Source organism: Mustela erminea, chromosome 7 (genome assembly GCF_009829155.1).
Source record: "Mustela erminea isolate mMusErm1 chromosome 7, mMusErm1.Pri, whole genome shotgun sequence".
Lineage (NCBI taxonomy): Eukaryota > Metazoa > Chordata > Mammalia > Carnivora > Mustelidae > Mustela > Mustela erminea.
Window position 1 is genome coordinate 115,976,031 of NC_045620.1, and position 19,725 is coordinate 115,995,755.

At 35.1% G+C, this 19,725-nt stretch overlaps 1 protein-coding gene across 2 annotated transcripts in view; it reads right to left on the bottom strand.

Annotated features, from left to right (window-relative positions):
- YIPF4 (Yip1 domain family member 4) overlaps positions 1–19,725 on the bottom strand; it is a 40,579-nt gene that overhangs the window by 7,284 nt on the left and 13,570 nt on the right. Inside the window, exons 2-6 of one of the 2 annotated variants that reach the window (XM_032353034.1) lie at positions 18,359–18,512; positions 16,715–16,886; positions 13,683–13,760; positions 8,023–8,136; positions 2,929–4,886 (exon numbers count right to left, since the gene is read on the bottom strand). In XM_032353034.1, coding sequence (XP_032208925.1) covers positions 4,749–4,886; positions 8,023–8,136; positions 13,683–13,760; positions 16,715–16,886; positions 18,359–18,512 — 656 coding nt within the window. In that variant the 3' untranslated portion in view covers positions 2,929–4,748. Of the gene's footprint in view, positions 1–2,928; positions 4,887–8,022; positions 8,137–13,682; positions 13,761–16,714; positions 16,887–18,358; positions 18,513–19,725 lie in introns of those variants that run through there. The other variant, XM_032353035.1, reaches the window with a different exon arrangement.

Consider the following 19,725-nt stretch of genomic DNA (forward strand, 5'->3'; position numbering starts at 1 on the left):
TTAATAAAAATTGCTCAGTGGCAACTATCATAGAAAATCCAAGGTTTCTGTTCTTGATACATCTAATTTACTTATATTCCAAGTGCTAATTTAACAAAACTATTACAGGTAGCAAAGTTTACTTCCCCACTATATTAATAACCTTCATATGCTCTAATTATAAGTTAAATGTAAAAATTGTACAAAAAGTATTTTTCCTACCAATACCTAACTTACAAGAAAATCTCAGTGACAGGGCGCCTGGGTGGCTCAGTGGGTTAAGCCGCTGCCTTCGGCTCGGGTCATGATCTCAGGGTCCTGGGATCGAGTCCCGCGTTGGGCTCTCTGCTCAGCGGGGAGCCTGCTTCCTCCTCTCTCTCTCTGCCTGCCTCTCTGCCTACTTGTGATCTCTCTCTCTCTCTCTGTCAAATAAATAAATAAATAATCTTTAAAAAAAAAAAAAAAAAAAAAGAAAAAGAAAATCTCAGTGACAGCATTTGTATAGCTCCGAATGGTCTAGAAAGGATGTTGAAGAATTTTTTTTCAAGCCCTTGCAAACTATTAATATCTTCTAAGTAAAAACTTGTGGATACTAAAACTGAAAATAACTGAAACTGAAACTAAGTAAAGTTAAAACCAGGGTCACTACCAACATACAGTGTTTAAGACTGGGAATTATTTTACTAGTGCCATTAAAAAATTTTTTGGGGGGGGTGTCTGGGTGGCTCAGTGGTGGTGCCTCTGCCTTCGGCTCAGGTCATGATCTCAGGGTCTTAGGATCAAGTCCTGCATTAGGCTCTCTGCTCAGTGTGAAGCCTGTTTCCCCCTCTCCGCCTGACTCTCTGCCTACTTATGATCTCTCTTTCTTTCTGTCAAATAAAATCTTAAAATAAATTTTTTTTTAAGATTTTATTTATTTGACAGAGAGAGATCACAAGCAGGCAGAGAGGCAGGCAGAGAGAGAGGAGGAAGCAGGCTCCCCGCTGAGCAGAGAGCCCGATGCGGGGCTCGATCCCAGGACACTGAGATCATGACCCGAGCCGAAGGCAGAGGCTTTAACCCACTGAGCCACCCAGGCGCCCCCAATTTTTTTTTTTTTTTTTTGGAGAGAGAGTGCGCATGCATGCAGGGAAAAGGGGTGGAGGGAGAGAGAGGGAACCTCAAGCAGACTCACAGCTGATCTTGGAGCCTGATGCGGGTTCAAGATCATAACCTGAGCCGAAATTAGAGTCAGATGCTTACCACAGAGTCACCCAGGAGCCCCTTACTAATGCCACCTTAATCATCCTGACACTCTTTCCTTTAATTAACCTCCAACCATGCTGCAACCTCAGCATATCAAAAGAATTTCAAACGAGAACCCTAACCTTAAGCTTCCGGTTTAATAATATGCCATGTACAGGGAATTCTTTCAGATCACCACACTCCTGAGAGACATGGGTAGTGTCCGAAGTTTATACCAGTCTGTTGCAAAGAAAATATATTCACAAGTGGAACTTTCCTCAGAAAATATCATGATTTGAAGTTCAAAGATCTAAGAATGTCTAGACTTTACTGATGTCAAAATCTTATTTTTGGATTTATTTAAGAAGTGGCAACAGATTCTCAAACATATAAACTACTGCCAGGAAATCATACAAATGAGAAACAATATAGAAACTGTGATTCAGTTTCTTAAGGGAAATTAAAGAAACTGTTTATGAAAGGATGATAAAGCACTATTATTTTACGTTACCAGAGCAGAGAACTGCTTAGGGTGATTTTTAGCTCTCTTAAGCCTTATTTCAGTCTGCCATGCCATGTAACCAGAAAGAAATATATTAATACAAGCCTCTTCAACTACAAACAAAGAAAAATAAAAAAAGAATTGTACGAGGGGCGCCTTGTTAGCTAAGTAGGTAGAGCATGCAACTCCTGATCTTGGGGTTGTGAACCTCATGTTGGGTGTAGAGACTACTTAAAAATAAAAATCTTAAAAAAAAATTATATGGAAGATATTATAACTTCAAAATGGCGTCACAATTCCCTAGAGCCTAAAACTGGCTAAAATATACATAAAAATGTAAAAGACAAGTAAATAACAATCATCTTAAAATATTCAACTAGTTTTGCTGAATATGAAAAATACTGTTTTTATTAGTTTGTAGAAGCTTTGTTTTATTCAATGTTTAATTACATTGGAATTTTAAAAAATAAATTTGACTAAATTTTAAACAATAAAAATATCTACTTCATTATTTTAAGTCAATGCAAATTTTCACTAATTTAAAACTCTATATTAGCATTTTAATATTGGGGAATTTTTGGAAACATACATTGTTATATATAAAACTGTCTCATAATAGACCTTACAAATAAGCAAATTTAATAATGGTTCATAAAGCTTTATAAACCTTCCTAACTTGTTTAATACAATGAAAATTATAGATTTTAATTTTTAATCAAAATTTCAATTATTTTACAATCACTTTGAAACAGAAGTAAATATTTCTCATAATTCTCCTTTTAATGATTAACATTTATCATGATTACTACAACTGGTAACACTTAAAAACAGACACACACATACACACACACAACTAGAAGAGACAATCTGGCTAGTTCTGTCTTAAAAATACTAATAAACTAATAATTAGGTTGGAATCATGATTTAAAATCAATATGACTTAGAAAATATTATGATATAAAAACTCAAGGAAAGGACATTGTCATGGTCAGCTTATCACTGTTAGTACTGTACCTTGTACAAATTTACAAATCATTTCCAAACTGACAATTTGTTTTAATGACCTTGCTTAGCACATGAAGATGTTGGCTGGGCTTGTAACATTATGAACTGTATCTACATAGACCCTGAGCAGGGTAGTTCTCACGATTAAATGCTATTATTTTTAAATACCTTTTTAGAACACAAATACCTTATCTTACATCATTAGGGAATAAACATGATCCACATATGTAACCTTTTATTCACATGTTAAAGAAATGACAGCTTAAAAAAATTAAACCATTTTTTGATAGAGTGGGTCCCAAAATGCCTTGATTTATTGCTTAGTAAAATATTACCCCCTGGTACCAAACCCCCAGCTTCTTAGGGAAGATTCCAGAGTCAACACCATGTACATCAAATATAATAATTCATTGTAAGAAAGTACTGACTTTAGAAATTCCTTATACGTGACAAATATTTATTTTACAGTTGCTGCATCTGTAGTTATTGATCCTTCCTCATAACTTCATATTATTTTAGGCTCTAGAAATTCTATCCCTCTGGGTGCTTCTATTTGTTGCCCTAAGCTTGTTTAAAAAAATTAGTTTATGTAATTTTCTTATTACTCTACCTCAAAGATAGTTTCACACTTTTCCTGCAGCTTAAAATAGGTTTTTTTCTTTTCTTTTCTTTTCTTTTTTTTTTTATAGTGGGAGAAGGGGTGAAAGGAGGGGAGACTGGCTTGGTACCTTTTTAAGACTTGCTTGAGAGTTGCTGGGTATTTCCTGACACATTCGGCTGCTAAAGGAATACATACTAAGAGATGGCCATGGCCATGTTAGCACATTGAGGACAGCAGTTAACTCCTCCATCTGAGACCAGAAAGGATAATATGATAATTTGCTAACAGTTATCAGGCATTTGCCATTTTATGGACATAAATATTTTATCTACTTTACAAAGTAATAGTAACTAAAGTACATGTAGAGTCTATGAAATAATTTGCAACAAAAATTTTACTAGTTAAATTTCTTAGGGCTTAACAAATACTGTACATTTGTTAGAGTACCTGATACTTGTTAGTAATACAGGACAAGGTGTTCTAAAGCAAAACACAGCTGGGAAGCATTTTATTTTTTTCTACTTCATTTAACATTGTTCAAGACCACAAGATTTTAAAGGTCTCTTTCCAGCAACTTTTATAACTTAGGAGTACCACTTAAAAATATTTACTGATGCTATAAATATTAGTATTTTCTACATATTAACAATTATAATAATCCCATATCCATTAAACCTCTGTTCCTTTGGTCAGAAAGATGAACAGAAACTGAAATCAGATAGTTAGGCATTCAAAAAAGTTTTTTCAAAGCATAACCAAGCAAACCTACGTCAGCAACTGTTAAAATTAGTTTTAGTTAGACTTCTAAATAAGGACATACTGAAGCACAAGTGAGACTTTTTAAAGTATATACAATACAAAAAACAAATTTAAATTTATAAATAAAAAGATTAATGGCCAAATTAAAGAATGGTTAAGCATCAGATTTAAAATATCTTAACTTTTAGCTATTCAGAAATATATTTTGTGACTAATAAGAATTATTTCATAAATATATATGTATAAATATAAATATATATCTACAGGATCTGTGATGCAGGAGAAAACCCTTTAAAGAAAAAAAAATTGCACTTTTAGATTATGAGGATGCTGCCATATTTACCCTTTGAATGAAATATAATTGCCATTCCAGGTGCTTTTGGCACAAGTTTTTAGGTGAATATTGACACAATCTTAAAAACACAATGCTTTTATATTTTATTCACTGGAATATGAAGAATCAAACAGAATTTGGAATTCTGACCCCCAAAAGTCCAGAAAACTGCAAATGCTTAATTAAATACAAAAAATATGGTTTTAAAAAGACCTCAAAACTGCCTTTACATGTAGAACATGTAAAATTTTACCATCAACAGGTTTTCTTCAATCACCTCAGCAAGAATTCCCCGACTACACACAAATGTAACATTGCCTTTTTCTACTCATATATGACTTGAATCACACCCCAGTATATAAGGACAAAAAATAAATGTATAGTAAAAAGATAGGATAAATCAGGAGAGGCTTTTTGGTCTTGAATTCTTCACCCACTAACAATGAAGCAGCACTGTAGGCAGCCCAAAACACACCAAACAGCTTTAAAAAAACAAACAAAAAAGACAAAAGACAGCATATTAGCAAGTCAATTAACATTTTTGGTATCAGAGAGTAAAATAAAATTAACAGTATTTTCTTAAAACAACCCTGACAACCAACTGTGATAAACAGTACAACTTACTGAGAATGTTTAAAATTATTAAAAATGTTTGTGGTTGTTCTGTTCCTTGTCTTATGCAAACGAAATCTTTTGTTATCAAATTTGTCTCATCATAGAAATCACCTGGGTGCCTATTAAAAAGAGAATCCCAAGGGGCACCTGGTTGGCTCAGCTGGTGGAGCATGAGACTCTTGATCTTGGGGTTGTGAGTTTGAGCCCCATGCTGGGTGTGGAGCTGACATAAAAATAAAATTTTTTTTTTTTTAAGATTTTATTTATTTGACAGAGAGAGAGATCACAAGTAGGCAGAGAGGCAGAAAGAAAGAGATGGGGGGAAGCAGGCTCCCTGCTGAGCAGAGAGTCCTAAGCAGGGCTGGATTCCAGGACCCTGAGATCATGACCTGAGCCCAAGGCAGAGGTTTAACCCACTGAGCCACCCAGGCACCTCTGAAAAATAAAATCTTAAAAAGAAAAAAAAAAAAAAGAATTCTGGGATTCATTCTAGCTCTGTTGAATCAAAATCACTAAGGAAAGAGTCTTGTTATCAGTCTTTTTAACAGTATCCCTTGTGATTTGGGCAACTTTTGGGCAACTGCTTCAAGAAATTTGGTTGCTGAAAGAAAATGAATTGATCATTACAAAGTTAACCTTCTCCTGCTTCTTCTTCTAAGAAGTAGAAAAACAGATTAAGTGAAAATTTTACACGTTTATTAAGTGTAACAGCGTTTTCCCAGGAATAGGTAAAAGTATAGAGTTAAATAAAAAGCAGGAAAAAAATAACATTTTGGTCAAGAATTTAACTAAATAAAATGTACCATGGTTTTCTGATTATACACATAACCAATCTTAAATTATTTCCACTAGAAATTTATACAGTACTTATTGATGTAGTAATTTTATAGAGTAAAATGAGAGGAAGAACTTCAAGGGTAGAAATCAAGGAAACTATGATAGAAAAAGACTTGACACAGGATAGGATTTCTCAACCTTACACTACTGACATTTTGGGGCTGGATAATTGTTGTGGAAGCAGTCCTGTGCATTGGAGGATTTCTGGCAGTATCCCTGGCCTCTACCCACTACATATTACCAGAAGATTCCACTCTTAACCCATTTGTGACACCCTAAAATGTCTCCAGACATGGCCAAATGTCCTTGGGAGGCAAAACTGCCCTTGAAAACCACAGGTAGAGAGGTTAAAAATAAATATTGGCAGGCTGAAAATGTGTTTGAGATGGTCCAATTTTCTACTGTGTTTTTTTAAATTAAAACAAAAATAACTACAAAATATTTTAACTTTCAGAAAAGTATAGGGAAAAAAATAAGATTATGATCAAATTGCATTTGTATGTCAAACATTTTTTGTTATAAATAAATGGTTAAAGACTGGTAAGAGTTATACAGATTTAATGTTAAAAAACAGTGCTGGTAGATTAATCTGTACTCTAATGCTAGATTTAAATAAGAGTTTTGCAACATATTTCTCAACAAATTTTGGACTGAAACAAACATACAATACCTCACTATACAAAGAAGATTAATTAACTAGGAAAAAAAAATTTGGTGAAGAAAAATCTGAAGTTTAAAACAACTGTATCCTAAATTTTTAACAACATAAAAGACTGCCATTTTGTAATAACACATTCTTAAGCTGCATAAAGAATATTAAAGACCAACTTTCAGCTAAACTCGATTACCAAAAGTGACCAGAGGACACACAGTTTTATCAATTTTGGGAGTAGTCTCAGAAGTATTCAGTCTTTAACCCAACTTAAAACTGAATGATTCAGTAAAGTGGTGTGTTCACTAAACTTAGGCCAGCAATGGGACTAGCTTCTGTATTGCAAGACTTGTAAGCTAACTGCTAATAATGCCAATTAAAAAAAAAAAAAATTTAGGATTAGAATGGAGAGAAAAAAATGATATTCTACTTGGTCTCTAAAGTGTTCATGCAGTTCTAACATACAAAGATGTTCTCAAAATATCCTTTTATAATATTTGTAATGACAACAGCTACCACTTAAGTGCCTACTCTGTATCAGATATACATCCTTTACCATCGAGATAACAAACCCTAAAAAAGAGTTGTCAAGATTCCCAATTTGCAGAAGAGGATAAGAAAAGATATCCCCCTGCAAGGGAGGCAGCAGGTAAGTGGAAGAAACAGAATTTGAATTTAGAACTGACTGGTTCCAAAATCCATACTTTTAATACTTAATGCTTATATGTCAGTATTAGCCTGTAGTTACTCAATTCTAAAAGCAATCATTTCTCCTATATATGAATTAGTAATCAACTTTAAATAAAACCAAATGTTATAAAAATTAAGTGGCTCTAATTAAAAACAAATACTTTAAAGTGAAGGCTACATAATGGCAGTTCTGAAAGTGGTAGTCTTAAGTTCTACATATTTTCATAAAGAAAATATTACATTCATTATATAATTTACATACATGTGCTAAAGCATTTATTTCCCAAAATTTATACTTTCCCAAAATTAATACTTTATGTTATCATTAAATATTTAATATGGGTCTATATGTTAATTTAAATTTAACACAGTATAAAGAAATCCTGATCTCTGGAATATAGAAAGGCCAATTTATTACAATCATGTCTATTATATTTGATAAGGCAGTTATTATTTAAATAAGAATAACATTAAATAAACGTCCAGTAAAATTTTAAATAAATATCTCCCATAAAATCTAAGTCATATGAGATTGTATTATAGAGAAGAAAAACTCAACATTAAAAAAATTATCTGAGTGTAGCATCTTATAGCCTTGTTTGCTCTTTGTTCCTTGCTCCCCTTCTAGACATACATTTTAATTTCTGGTGATTAAAATGGGAAAATAAAAGAAATAAAATTGGTAAAACCAATGAGTGAGATCACTGTTTCAAAACATTTAAAAATATATGACAGTTACAGATTACAATCTTCTTAGGCAGATACAAGTATACTTTAGTTCCTGGAAAACAGTTCATTACTTTTTTATAATATACAGTACTTACTTTTATAAGTGTAGATACCACTTCAAATGATCCAACCACCAGAAGTATAGGGGCTATTACAATGAGAGGAAGTAGTGAATATCCTATAACTCCAAGAACTTGGCCATATGCAACCTGTGAATTTTAATGTTTTAAGTAAATATCATAGAAATCAAGATAATTATTTTAATCACCATAGAACATCACATATTCTTAGTTATACTTACGTAAACACAGGAAGAAATCATGAAGTATATGCTTTATATTTCAAATTATCATATTATCTGCTATGTTCCTGGATAGTCTCATCAACCCACCATAGCTTCAATTATAATAAACTTTCTGATGACACCCAAATCTACATTTCCAGCCCTCTTTCCCTTTCGAGACTTATGTATCCAATTATCTTCATTATACCTACAATATACTTTCTTGCTACCTCCCTTAAAGTTGTAGAAGGGTTATTTAAAGGGACTACAACTAGTTTATTCAAACAAAAAATTCAAGGTCTAAAGAAGCTATGTGTGATATATACAGACTACAAAGGAAGGGAGGGCAGGCAGGAGAGACTAAAGGAAAAAATATTTGGTGGCTACTGTGTGCCAAGCTCTGTGACAGATCAAGAGAGATCAATTGCAGCAACAACTCTATCAAGTAGGTATTACTACACCACTATGAAGAAACTGAATTTTAGAGAGACAAAATGCTTTGTTCAAGAAAGTAAAACTGGCAGGATTAAGAGTTTAAATTAAGATCTAGATTTTTTTTTAGAAGATTTTATTTATTTGAGAGAGAGACAGAGAGCACGTGCACCTGTGTGTGACAGGGTGGGGGAGGCAAGTGCAGGTTGTTGGGGGAGAAGGATAGAGGGAGGGGGAGAGGGAAAAGCAGATTTCCTGATGAATGTACAGCCTGTCAGGGGGTTCACTCCCAGGATCCTGAGGTCATGACCTGAGTCAAAGTCCACACTTAACTGAGTCACCCAGCTGCCCCTAAGATCTAAGTTTCTTTTCTTCTTCTTTTTTTTTTTTCAAAAGATTTTATTTATTTATTTGACAGAGAGAAATCACAAGTAGACGGAGAGGCAGGCAGAGAGAGAGAGGGAAGCAGGCTCCCTGCTGAGCAGAGAGCCCGATGCGGGACTCGATCCCAGGACCCTGAGATCATGACCTGAGCCAAAGGCAGCGACTTAACCCACTGAGCCACCGAGGCGCCCCAAGATCTAAGTTTCTTAACTATTACATCAACAGTCCTAAATTACCAAAACATTTAATGATACCTATTTTCATATAAATATTACATGGGGTTGTGTCAAAGATACAACAAATAATATGTGAACAAATATAATCTTAAGTCTCCATTAGAATTATTTTAAATTTTTATATGCAGAGTGAAAAAAGTTTCATAGGTAAATGTTATTCCAAATTTATTCAACAGTTTTAGGTTAAGATGATGGATTGAACACATTTATTTAATATCATTCCCTCCTGAAACTATACTAAAAGGGAAGGCGGGGGAAACCCTCTAAAACGGGATAGAGGGAGGTAGAGTCTTAAGCAGACTCCATCTTGAGCAGGGAGCCTGATGCAGGGCTCGATCTCAATGGAGCGAAATCAAAAAGACGCTCAAGAGACTGTGCCAATCAGATGTACCCATGAACTTTTTTTTTTAAGAGGTATAAACAAAGGAAACTAAACCATAAAATATCTTGGGATCTGAAAACATGGTACACACCTCGGAGAAAGAAAGTAACAGAGAAATTCATAGAGGTCATGTAGGTTGGTCACTGTATAAAGGAGAACTGGTTCCTAACTGATATTTTAAAAATGTATAAACCTGAAGGCACATCTCAGCACACACAAGAAGTGATAACTAAAGGCTCACCAGGTTGTGGATGAAATCTTTGTGCACCTTCCAAATACAGATAATGCAGATCAAATTCATTATCATTGTTCATATATCTTAGACGAGTCACAATAATGTAAGCCCCCAAATATATATGAACCCATGAATAAAATGGGAAAAAAAATAATACCTCAAAAGGACCAGGAAAAAAAGTCTGATCCTAAACTCTGTAAGTTTAGATAAGACACATGATATAAAGAGAATGAGTGTAATGAAAGAAAAGCCATTTACAAGAACCAAAGTGTTATTTTGTATAAGATAACTGCATTACTTTGGAGAAAACAAAGTTTGACGAAAGCTACTTCCTCCTCTTTTATAGTAATTTTCAGTTGTGACACTTTATGAATGATGGTATTTTCATATTATTCTTTGCCTAGTGCATAATTACATAATCTGTATTACAAAATAAAACTATGTGCTTTGTTTTATTGTATTAATAAGTGATAGAATTTTCTTTTAAAAAAGAGGCTAAACAGAATAAGAGAAGATGGGACAACAGCAACATAATTTTGGAAACTGGAAAGCAGATAACTAAACTAAGTAACAGACTTGGCAGATCTTTCTATCAAATAGGAGAAAAAGGTTTAAGGTCTCTGCATTGAGCCATCAATGTTCTTAGAGAGTCGGCACCCACAAGATAACTGTGTCTGGCATCCTGACTGCTTTAATCTCTCCACAGAACAAACTGCTAGAAAAAACAAAAAACAAAAAGCAAAAGAAAAGAGAATAAACTGCTAAAATTCCTAGGTTTACAGTAATTCACAAAGTCTTTTTTAATGCGGCAGCAGTTCAGAAGGTGTGGTTCATGAGCTACCGAGGGTCCCAGAGACTCTTCCAGAAGATTGGAAGGTCAAAACTATTTACTATAAAAATAATAAAACATTATTTGCCTTTTCTCATTGGATTCATACTAGCAGGGAAAAACAACAATGGGTAAAATGTGCTGCGTTACTGTGAATCAAGGTGGCATAAACTATACTAGTAGTTACTGTACTCTTCACTACTACACAATCACAGAAAAAGAAAAAAAGCTAGTATCACTTAATATCCTTAATGAAACAGTTAAAATTATTAATTCTATTAAATCTCAGCTTTTGAGTAGATCTCTTTAACATTCTGTATAACAAATGGGAAGTACATAGAAAGTCTTTTTTTTTCTTTTTAAAGATTTTTTTATTTAGTTATTTTTATTTATTAATTTGACAGACAGAGATCACAAGTAGGCAGAGAGAAAGGCAGAAAGAGAGAAGAGGAAGCAGGCTCCCTGCTGAGCAGAGAGCCCGATGTGCGGCTCGATCCCAGGACCCTGGGATCACAACCCGATCCAAAGGCAGAGGCTTTAAGCCCCTGAGCCACCCAGGTGTCCCCATTTTTTTTTTCCTAAGATTTTACTTATATGTCAGAGAGAAAGAGAGCACAAGCAGGGGGAACAGTAGGCAGAGGGAGAAGCTCCTCCCCAAGGAGCCTGACACAGGACTCGATTCCAGGACCCCAGGATCATAACCTGAGCTGAAGGCAGACACTCAACTGACCGAGCCACCTAGGTATTCCCATAGGAAGCATTTCTGTTGTATCCTGGTTCAATGGTTATCCCAAAGAAAAGCGCTTCTATAACTGTTTGAGTGAAGCGTTGAGTTAGATGTAATTTCAAGTAAAAATGGAACACCATTTTTACTTGAAAGAACAAATGAAAGAAAAACTATGGTTATTCAGAGTTGGGTATCATAAGCGTTTTTTTTTTTTTTAATATTTATTTATCTGAGAGAGAGAGAGAACATGCATGAGAGAGAGCACAAGTGGTGAAGAGGGAGAAGCAGGCTGTCCATCCACCAGGGAGCTGATCCAAACTTTAGCCTGATCTAAACTTAAAGATGGGTGGATATATCAATTAATGTGATTTTCTGATATCGTACAGTAAGACAAGTCAACATCTGGAAGATGTGTAAAACTCAGTGAACCAGTGTCTTCCAAATAACCGTGAATGCGTAAAAAGATCCACCCAAAGTGAAATTTTAATGAAACAAAGTATGAAAAGTTCATTAATATTGTTTGAGATTCCTTACTGCAACAAACCTTTAAGAAGCTATGACTTGTTAAATGTAGGTATAGTTTCAGAGAAGAACATCCATAATCATCTGAAAAAGCTATTAAAATACTCTTTTTTCTGGATGCCAGTTAAGCAACTACTTTTGGCTCAGGTCATGATCCTAGGGTGTTGGGACTGAGCCCATATGGGCTTCCTGCTCAGTGGGGAGTCTGCTTCCACCTCTATCCCACCCCCCACCTCCCGCTTGTGCACTTTCTAAAATAAATAAAATCTTAAAAAGAAATACCCTTCCTTTTCCAATTCTATGTTTAAGGCCTTCTTTTTCTCATATACTTTAACCAAAACAATGTATCATAACAGACTGAATACAGAAAGCAGATATTAGAAAGCAGCTTCCATTAAGCCAGACATTAAAGCTACCTGCAAAAATGCAAAACAATGCCACTCTTAGCACTTTTTTGTTTTTGAAAAAGTTGTTTTTCTTTAAAATGTATTTTTTTTTTTTTTATATAAAAAGCAGTTTGGGGGCACCTGGGTGGCTCAGTGGGTTAAGCCGCTGCCTTTGGCTCAGGTCATGATCTCAGGGTCCTGGGATCGAGTCCTGCATCGGGCTCTCTGCTCAGCAGGGAGCCTGCTTCCCTCTCTCTCTCTGCCTGCCTCTCTATCTACTTGTGATCTCTCTTTGTCAAATAAATAAATAAAATCTTTAAAAAAAAAGAAAAAAGCAGTTTGGTTTTTTAAAAAAGATTTTATTTATTTATTTGCCAAAGAGAGAGAGAGAGATCACAAGTAGGCAGAGAGAAGAGAAGGGGAAGCAGGCTGCCCGCTGAGCAGAGCCTGATGCGGGGCTCAGTCCCAGGACCCCGAATGACCCAATCTGAAGGTAGAAGCTTAACCCAATGAGCCACCATATTATTTATGGACACCTGGGAGGCACAGTCAGTTGACCATGGACTCTTGGCTTTGGCTCGGGTCATGAGATCAAGCCTGTGTTGGGCTCTGTACTCAGCGTCGTCTGCTTAAGATTCTCGATCTCCCTCCCATTCTGCCCCTCCCTGTCACATGCTCTCTCAAATAAATAAGTAAATAAATTAAAAAGAAATTTTTAAATTATTTATGTTAAAATGTATTTGGTTTTATTTTTATTTTCATTATTTTTTAAAGATTTTATTTATTTGTCATAGAGACAGAGTGCAAGCACAAGCAAGGGGAAAGGCAGGCAGAGAGAAAAGCAGGCTCCCTGTTCAGCAGGGATTCAATCCCAGAACCCTGGGATCGTGACCCGAGCCAAAGGCAGACACTTAATCAACTGAGCCATTGAGGTGTCTCTGGTTTTATTTTTAAATGAATAAATACATATTCAAAAATTTTATTTTAATTTCTAATATGATAAGTATTAATAAATAAAACCCACACAAAAAAATCTCCTTGGGGACCTGAGATAAAAAATTTGAGAAATGCTGTACTAGAAAATAAATTATGTTTCCCTAAAAAGCTGTACATTACTTATGAGTGGTATGGGATCTTTTCTTTCTTCTTCCTTTCTTGTAACCTTTATTGAGCATGCACAATCCCAGTATGTTGATCATCTTAGGGGAAGTAGTGTAACTTAAAAGCAATTCTGGGACAAGAAAGAATTATGATGAATATAGCTACTGATAATATGTACAATACCAAAAATAAAATTTATGATCAGAAACAAAGGCTATTTTCAAAATCAACTACTTACTTCTCCACCAAGAACTCTGGCCAGTAAGAAAATTGTTAGGGAACCAAATATCCAAATGGTTATAATCCATGAGACCACCTTAAGGGGAAAAAAAAAAATTCATGCAATTAATAGCTTTGTACCAAATAAGGTGATAATTTCCCTCGAAGTCAATTCTCTGCTTATGTAAGACAGTTTGGGATATACAATTTCAGGTCATAGAGAGTTTGAGTTCCCAAGTATCTTTCCAAAACCTAGTAAGAATGCAGTATGTTAATACAATTTTATATCCAAATGAAAATTTAGCAATGATCAATTGCCTAAGGAAATCTCAATATTTCAAGATCTCTGATGAAAAATTAACGCAAAAAATGAGCAAAGTATTTACTTCCAAACCTCTGGTTTACAACATCTTGCAAGGAGAATTCATCCCTATAAGAAGTTATAGGTCTTCTCCCAAGGTCTTTAAAATTTACATTAATTATATATGTAAGTGGGAGATATTTCAGGTAATTTTAACTCCTGAGACTTAGTGTGATAATCATATATGCCTCTATCTCCAAGTTTTGTCTGCTTGCAGGGTCTAGAAATAATGAAGACCCAACAGCAAAATAAGCATACTTATTGCCCAGATCCTGGTTTCTAAGCATCATTCCCTGATAAAAGGAACTAGGATTCTTTTGATAAATAACTGATGCCAGGGTTGGGGCAGGGGAGATAAAAGGAGAGCCCAGAACACTCTGTGGACTTAGAAGGAAAGGAAATGCTCAAAGAACTAATGAGAAGATGTTGAAAGGACACAGAAGCTAACCTGAAGGAGTTCCCAATGCTTAAACTGGAATAATCTCACCAATAAAATAAATAATGATAGCACTGGGTTATAATCCAGAAAATAAAATAAATATTCATGATTCCATACTGACATAAATAAATACAACAATATTTAAGCAATGGCCAAGTACGGGTAGCTATTCCATAGAGAATACCAATCAATACATGTGGAAGGAATGAGGAAAACAGAACACCACCATGCAGTAAACACTATAGTAGTAATTGCTGAACTCAAGATCCATCAACTGATGTTAAAATTAGTGAGCTAAAGTTTGAGGAGAAACACAATGTCTGCATAGTCATAAAGTATCTCCACAAGATACTTATTAATTAAAACAGAAAAATAGCAACTTTACTGTGGAGGAACTGGGCAGATACCACCCTATCACCTAATCAAGCAACCAATGTTAAAGGCACCAGTAAAAGATGTATCAATATCACATATTCCCTAAGAGTATACTGAGGACACAAAATAGTATCCTTGCCAAAAATTCATGACCCCAATCTAGTCACAGAAAACATCAAGTAAAACCAAACTGAGTAATGTTCTACGGAGGCAATAATCTGTTTTTAGTCTTACAATCCTTTGTTCAAATGAAAGATTATACAAAACAGATAAAATTAGAGATGTTCCAGGTGAAGGATTAGTGGTGAGTAGCAGACCAGAATCCCCATCCGACTTCTTCAATGCATATTTCCAACAGAATACTTGATATAAACTACTGATCTAAGGTAAATATTAATAAGACTAGTGTTATATTACACTAAGGATCTTGCTATTGGGAGATTATTCTGGATTATCCAAATGAGCACTAAATGTAATCACAACTGTCCTTTAAAAAAGGAGGGAGAGGGAGTTTTGACTACAGTAGAGAAGAAGTAATGTGACCACAATAGCAGAGATTATAGTCATGCCACCAGAAACCAAAGAAAGCTGACAGCCTCTAGACGTGGGTAGAGGCTTTAACCCACTGGAGCTTACAGGGGAGTCAGCCCTGCTGACATTTTGATCTTAGCTCCTTCAAGCTTATTTTGAATTTCTGACTTGTTTAACCGTCAAATAAATTTTCACTGTTTTAAGCCACAAAACTTGTGGAAATTTGTTACAGAAGCAACAAGAAATGAATTCATTTCTCAATCATTCAGTGATAGAGTTATTTTTTACTTCCATAAAGCCTTAAGCTAGGGATTAAGGAGTAATGTGTATGTTGTTTTGATAATAAAGATAAAGCCCGTGAGTAAAACAAAGTTTTTTTTTTTAAAAAGATTTTATTTATTTATTTGACAGACAGAGATCACAAGTAGGCAGAGAGGCAGGCAGAGAGAGAGAGAAAGAGAGAGGAGGAAGCAGGCTCCCTGCTGAGCAGAGAGCCTGATGCCGGGCTCAATCCCAGGACCCTGGGATCATGACCTGAGCTGAAGGCAGAGGCTTTAACCCACTGAGCCACCCAGGCACCCCAAAACAAAGTATTATATAAAAACAAATTCTGATGGAACCCTTGTCATTATTTATTAAAATATTTACTATTATGTTTTGAAGTAAGCTCTAGGCCCAGTGTGGGGTGTGAACTCACAATCAAGAATCATGTGCTCCACTGACTGAGCCAGCCAGGAGCCCCTAAAATATTTATTTTGAGAATAAATAAAAGGTAAGAACATGTTGAGTATTGTGTTTCAAACTCTTCATCCCTTGGGAGAAATCATAAAGGGCAAGGGAAGCCTTTTTGGTCACTTTGGTCACTTCAGCTTAGCTTAGAGTAGTCTCATCTGTTTACCCAGTTGCAATGCAATTGTTAGTACTTTCTAGAAGAATGATGATGTAAAAGTTTGGAAAGCATTAAAGTACTCCTCACTTATTTAATTAAAAAGAGTTCTAGAGATGAACAAGTTGGAAATAATGTGTAAAAGTAAAGCATTTCTTGGAGTGCCTGGGTGGCTCAGTGGGTTAAGCCTCTGCCTTCAGCTCAGGCCATTGTATCAGGGTCCTGGGATCAAGTCCCCTTAGGGCTCTCTGCTCAGCAGGGAGTCTGCTTCCCCCTATCTCTGCCTGCCTCTCTGCCTACTTGTGATCTCTCTCTGTCAAATAAATAAATAAAAATCTTAAGAAAAAAAAAAGTAAAGCATTTCTTAAACATAATGTAGCATTACAGTTAACATTTGGCTACTTTTAATTTTAAAGCTCTTAAAATATTTCAATTTTCTATAAAGTAACATATACTTACCCTAAATTGTCCATACAATGATATCATGGAAAAGAAAAGAACAACAGCCAGAGGACCCCAAAAGTCAGGATTGTCCCTCACCACTTGTCTGTTAAAACCAAGTGATGGCATTGGCATCAAAACACACCGGATTTTGTAGTAAATATCCTTTAGATCGATATCCAGTTCCTCCCTATAATATAAAATAAAAATTCTTAAAAAGCATGCATTTCTGAATAGTAAGACAGCTGCAATAAAATTAAAGTTTAAATATGACAGTGTCGGGTGCCTGAGTGGTTCAGTGGGTTAAGCCGCTGCCTTCGGCTCAGGTCATGATCTCAGGGTCCTGGGATCGAGTCCTGCGTCAGGCTCTCTGCTCAGCAGGGAGCCTGCTTCCTCCTCTCTCTCTCTGCCTGCCTCTCTGCCTACTTGTGATCTCTCTCTGTCAAATAAATAAATAAAATCTTAAAAAAATATATGACAGTGTCATCTCCATTGGTCAACAAAGCATTGCATTTTAAGTACGGCATTTCACTGATTCCATGGCGTACATTTTCAACATTTTAACCTCTCTAAAATCAGGATGCTTGTCACAACTGCTGGCGTCGTACCTTGTCAGCCTGGAGTGAAGCCAACTTCTTCCAAGATCTGCCTTTCCATTTTACAGTCTCCTGGAGCCACTATTTTGGGGTAACTTTAAATAAAATCTTCTGCTTGAGCCCTTGACCATACTGATAATTCAGACTGCAATCCTATGAGAACTGGTGTGGGGTTTCCATTCTCAGGGGTTATTTTTCTTCTAACAGCCCACCCACTGCCAAACTGAGACAAGCAAACATCCTTGCTGCCTCTTTTTGTAGGGTGGGTTGTTTCTCATTTATCCCTACACTAATAAGATAGCCTTTTGATGTCTTAGCTTTATGCTGCCTTATATACTGTTTCCTGCTTATCGATGAACATAAAATAATTGCATCTTATAACTCACTGTTTTAAAAATTTGATGAAAAGCAGTGTATTAATATTAAGAAACAGAATATTTTAACACTTAATCTACCAACAATTACCACAGAGATTAACCTGATAATGCCTTGATTTTACAGAGCTATAAGTTCTTCCCAAGCTGTTAAATTCTTTACTTTTTTTTTCTCAAATGATAATCACTTGAAAAATTTCAAGTACTATGAAGAAAGTGAAAGACTTCCTCTAGTCCTGCCAGTGCTACCTCTAAAATTTCTGCATGGGAGAGATTTTTTGGAGTGCTAATCTTTGTGGAAGTTTTAATTTGCCTTAAACTTAATTTCCATAGCAAGCAGTCTGTTTTTTTACTTAGACTGGATGTTTACTTGCGATAGCTCTAAGCCCAAGTAAACCTAACAGTTTGGAATATCTGTGTGTGTGGGGGGGGGGGGCGGAGGGTTAGGTACGCGCACGTGAGTGAGACAAATATAAAGAATTACAATTCTTTCCATTTTTGCCACTCAATAGGGTTAAAATATTCTCATTATTTTAATTTTTCTAAATACTAGTAAAATTGAAAAGCACCTAATAGTCTAACCAAAAAGGTTAAGATCAGCCATACTTGTATTTAAATAACACAAAAGAATATAATCATCCCACAGACTAGTTCTAAAAAACAAAGAAACACATATTACGATTTTTACATACAAGAGTGGCTTGTTATCTTCAGGATCATCATCTTCAACTTCCAAAAGCCAGCCATATCCTCTTTGTCTCAGAAATGTAGTAGCTGTAGATTCTTTAATAAAATCTCCACCAAGGTTTAATTTGACATCTGGAGATGCTATTGAACCACTGAGATCTTAGGAGGAGAGAGGACAAAACTATAAAAATCAAGGTAAAAATGTGTGACTCTTAACCAACATGAATATAATATTTAAGTAAAATAATTATCATTTGAAGATCTCTATGAATATCTGCTATGGCATATAATCCTATTTTACAGCTAATAAATAACTAAAACCATCTTTTATTTTACAACAAGAAAATGAAAGATGAGGGAAGTGAAGACGTTGAGAAGAGTTCAGATAATTGGTGAGACCAGTAAAAGAATCTTAGACTTAGAACTGCCACTTTATATGGATGATATAAACAAAATATATTACATGGTATCATTTTGGATTCCCTTCATTATTACGCACACTATCTGCTTCAGAACAAATTGACTGTATAAATTCTAAAGGCATTATCCATATATATGTAAACTATTAGATAAAATTTGTTAAAGAAAAGCTGCAAATGGCTTTCCCCTACATTTCATGTATTTATTTACACATTCTTTTCATTTAAATCACCAAATATCTATGCTAAGTGCTTTGTATATTAACGCTTGGTTCTGGACAACTTTGACTAGTAAGAGTTCCCAGCTCTTTCAGCCCTTTTCTTTATATAATGACATCATTCATCTTTAGTTTGGGCAAAAATGAAGCTGTTTGGGGATTTTTGTTTTGCTTTTAGGGCAACTCTAAAAAGGAGTAAAGAGATTCAGTTATCCACATTATAAAATAAATTCCATTCACAGTCTCAACAGTGCCTTAGAGGTTACAGATAATTAAAATAGTACAAATGCCACATTTTCTGGTTGAAAAACAAATGGCAATAGTAAAGGGACTGAGGTCATACAGAAATTAAGGAAAAAAAAAAAAAAAGTCTGTAGGACCAGACAATACACACTATTAAACAACCATCGTTGCTGTTAACTAGAAGCCTCATGACTGGAGTGGTAGTTGAGACAATAATCTTGGCAAAGACAAACCAGAATAGTTTTAACACAGACTCTCCTTCCCTGAAGATCATATACAATATAAAGAGCTTAATTTGCACATTACTCCAAATTCTAGGTTACTTTTTGAGAACTGCTATTAGAATTCTGGCTTACACTTCAATTAATGAGTGGCTCAATTACGAGTCACATCTTAATCTGGTTGTGACAACTCCTGCAATTAATTGTAACAAAGTTTGTATTCTGAGGATGTCCTAGTTTTAGCTACTGATACAGCAAATCATTAATTTCC